General features: G+C 35.6%; 1 protein-coding gene across 1 annotated transcript; it reads left to right on the plus strand.

The window, feature by feature from the left end:
• The first annotated feature begins 313 nt into the window (after positions 1–313).
• Positions 314–2760, plus strand: LOC114381676 (V-type proton ATPase 16 kDa proteolipid subunit). Its single transcript, XM_028340913.1, has 3 exons — positions 314–500; positions 600–885; positions 2293–2760. The coding sequence occupies exons 1-3, from the start codon at positions 425–427 to the stop codon at positions 2423–2425; spliced, it is 495 nt and encodes a 164-aa protein (XP_028196714.1). The 5' UTR covers positions 314–424; the 3' UTR covers positions 2426–2760.
• The last annotated feature ends 1102 nt before the right edge of the window (positions 2761–3862 follow it).

Below are 3862 nucleotides of genomic sequence, written 5' to 3' on the forward strand. Positions count from 1 at the left end.
TATTTTTAATTAGATAAATAAATAAAAGATAAAAAAGAGTATTTTCTGAACATTTATTAATGACTAGAAAAGCCAAATCTCCTTTAATAGCTACCCTTATTTTTTAAAACCATTTAAGGAAAACATCAAACAAAAATTAAACTCATAAAAATATCAAATGTACACCCCTTTCTGCCAGTATTTATGTATTATTAAAAGTTAACATTTTTTTTCATATTTAACAAATTCCAAATATTTAATTTTGAAAATAATAATTATCAAAAAAAATATTTATCTTTACTTCTTTTATGTATTTATGAAAAGAAAAATTACTCAAAGGCAAGGCAGAAAAAGGAAGAAAAAGTAAAACACAGAGAGCAACCACCAATCGAAGAAGAAACAACCGTAACAGATCTCCGTTTCTCGCCAAACAAAAAACAAAAAAATGGCTGCCTTCAGCGGTGACGAAACCGCTCCTTTCTTTGGCTTCCTCGGAGCCGCCGCTGCCCTCGTTTTTTCCTGTAACTAACTAACTCATCAAATCAAAGAGTTTTTTTTGTCTCATTTCCCGAAACCGTCGTCGTTTTATCTTAAACCGTGTGTCGTTTTTGTTTTTTCAGGTATGGGCGCGGCGTACGGCACCGCGAAGAGCGGCGTCGGGGTTGCGTCGATGGGCGTGATGAGGCCGGAGCTGGTGATGAAATCGATCGTGCCGGTTGTGATGGCGGGTGTGTTGGGTATCTACGGTTTGATCATTGCGGTTATCATAAGTACGGGAATTAACCCTAAGGCCAAATCGTACTATCTCTTTGACGGTTACGCGCACCTCTCTTCGGGTCTCGCTTGTGGCCTCGCTGGCCTCTCCGCTGGCATGGCCATCGGCATCGTTGGCGATGCCGGTGTTAGGTATTCATCATTCAAATTCAATCAAGCTTCGAGTTGTTGCTGCTGCTTTATGCTTTCACTAATGCTGTTTGATTGATGTGCTGGTGTGTTTTGTAATTCATGCATTGCGTCAGTGGTTATTGATACTTAGTGTGTGTTTGAGTGAGCATTGACAAAATTGACTTTGGATGAAATTCAATTTGCTAAATTGATTTTTGGATGAAATTCAATGCATGTTTGGTTTGCAGTTGAAATTGTTATCACATGTGCTTCAATGCAGATCAAACGGATAAAAGCACAATGAAAGCAAAAACAATGGTCTCGATGCTTTGACAAAAGTACTTTTGCCTCAAAAGTAATTTTTCAACGGATTTTCAAACATGCACTCAATTTGCAAAATTGATTTTGAAGTAATGTGAATTATGTCGGGATGTTTTTTTATTCTAAATAAAAGCAAGTTAATAGAAAAACTCATTATTAGGTTTTTGATCCAACGCAAAAGCTCCCTAAAGTTGTTTAAACTCAATCAATTCTCTGAAGTGAAACCAAACATGTGAATATTTATCTCAAATCATGTTGACTGGTAATTCAACTTGATTCTGGAGAACGCATTTAGTTTTAGAGAATGTTTTATGTGGTTGCTAGTTTACAACTTACAGGATTAAAATGAAGAAATTAAGAAGCATTCATTAACCTCTTCAAAAGTTCTTAGGAATGAATACATATAATTATTTTTCTATTATTGATTTTATTACTCGTCCAAAACTTACAATTGCTACTTCTAGTTCTAGTATCATTACTACTACTGTTGTGTTCAAATTTTCAATGCTTTGTTCCGTAAGATGTTTTTTGACTCTCATCTTTGTACAATGTGCCCCTGCTTTGGTGCCCGGCAAAATATCTTCTTTCTACACAGTTTTTAGCAATTGTTCTTGATGTCTAGATGTGTGTATATTATTAGTGAATCCGAAATCATAATGGGCTTTCAAATTGTTGAAGAGTGTGATGAAGAATGTGATGAAACTGTTGAAGAGTGCTTTACAATATAAATTGGGCTGAAGAAATATATGGTTAAACAGTTTTTGAGAATTTTGTTTGTTCTAAGTGCCTTATCTGTCGAAGATAAATGATTACCAAGTTGGCAGGCAAGTGTGGAAGAAGATCGAATGATTGCATGTCTTTATTTTATTGTTATTAAATGCATGTTCAGAACTGGCATCGCACTTATTTACCCCACTGCAAGAAAGATTGTTGATTTCTTCAGATCCTGGAATGATTGTATGGTATCTCTAGTTTCGAAAAGTTTGATTTGGTTAGTTTTAGGCTACACGTCATGTTGGTTCTCTCCTGTTGATTATGAATTTACTAATGGTATTTTAAGCTTCATTTTAACAAATTGAATATGACTTGCCGGTAACTCTTTTGCAGAGCAAATGCTCAGCAGCCTAAACTTTTTGTTGGAATGATTCTCATCCTCATTTTTGCTGAGGCATTGGCATTATATGGTCTCATCGTTGGCATCATCCTCTCTTCCCGTGCTGGCCAATCCAGGGCTGACTAATAAACTTTCCAGTTGGATGTGGTACACAGCCACAGATTGTGAATGTTACTGTGGAGTCCGGGTGGGTAATGTTAGTACACAGACTGCTGCTTTGGCTTGCTCATGTGATTCTATTTATGTCCGCATTATAAAATTGAGGTTATCCAGGAAGAGAGTCAGTCGAACTTTCCTTAGCCATTCATTATTTTTAGTTATATGCTCAAATCCAAACTAGAATAGAGATATGCACAATAAGACTGATGTATGTTTTGATTCCATTTACTTTCAATATTGTTTTCTACTCTTCAAAACGCCTCCCACCTCCCCTTAAATCTATTCTTATTTGATTTCTTTGAGATGTGATATGTGGAAATGGGTTTCTTTATAATCAACATGATAGTATCCTTGCTCCTATTTGGTGCATAGTAAATAGGATAAATATTGGGATTTGGGATAAAAAATAAAGTTGTCATTTGATGTGGTAAATTGACTGCATGCATGGATGTGTAACATAAACATATGATAGCATAATCTGCAAATAGAAATGGAATTAGCAAAAGTGTGTTAGTATTGACTTACACACACACCTGTGTCACCTACATTGTGTGTTGGAACTATCTTATAAGTTGTCACTCCCCCTTAGCAAAAAAGCTTTGCCTCTTTTTATCACTTCCTACTTGATCGTTGCTCATGTCCTTCTTGTTCCTACATTTTGTTAGGTTCTTTTTTTGAACCATTGTTATAGTAGTTAGGATATGCTCCCTTAGTAGTTCCATTCCACAAAGGTTTTAGAGGAAAGTCCTAATCTCATTCAGAAACTTGATTTTCCTTCTTTCTTTTAGAACCCTCTGTCCAGGTTTAACGACACTAACCTTTGTATCTGATTTGGTGGATTTTCCCAAATAACAATGTCATCCCAATCCCTAAATTCCTTCAAGAATTATACTTTGGGTAAACCCCCGAGGTTCTTTTATATGCTTCTGACTTTGTAGGTTTGTCATCTATCAAGAGGTTAAGGAAGTCCATTTCCATATCCCACAAGGTCACGAAAATATTTTATTATGCTCTCCGTGCACTTGTATCAGATCTCGAATTGACTTTTATATTTTATGTATGAAACTAGGTTTTCCTCATTAGTTTTTCGTCTTCCTTTTACTTCTTTCATATTAGACCTCCAGTTTTTAATATGACTCTGACTCGGCTCCCACCAAATAGTTAGGCCTTTTGAAAATTCGTGTTCTCATTTATATGATCTGGCTATACAAAACGTGGCTCCCCTCTAAAGGGTCAAAGATTTCTTCAAGCACTTTATACTTTTGCATTTTTTGTAAGTGACTCTATTTTGGGTTACTTCGTTTTAAGTATTCTTGATAGCATAAAGTTATCCTATTCTATTTACCTATGAAGCACCGACACGAACACGTGAATACCTATAATGTCCAAAATATAAAACGTAGT

This window comes from Glycine soja, chromosome 2 (genome assembly GCF_004193775.1).
Source record: "Glycine soja cultivar W05 chromosome 2, ASM419377v2, whole genome shotgun sequence".
NCBI lineage: Eukaryota > Viridiplantae > Streptophyta > Magnoliopsida > Fabales > Fabaceae > Glycine > Glycine soja.

Bases quoted from the DNA above. Each gene is read 5' to 3' on its own strand.
- LOC114381676 (XM_028340913.1), top strand. From the start codon at position 425: ATGGCTGCCTTCAGCGGTGACGAAACCGCTCCTTTCTTTGGCTTCCTC. The intron at 501-599 runs GTAACTAACTAA...TTGTTTTTTCAG, and splicing joins CGCTGCCCTCGTTTTTTCCT to GTATGGGCGCGGCGTACGGC. The intron at 886-2,292 runs GTATTCATCATT...ACTCTTTTGCAG, and splicing joins GTTGGCGATGCCGGTGTTAG to AGCAAATGCTCAGCAGCCTA.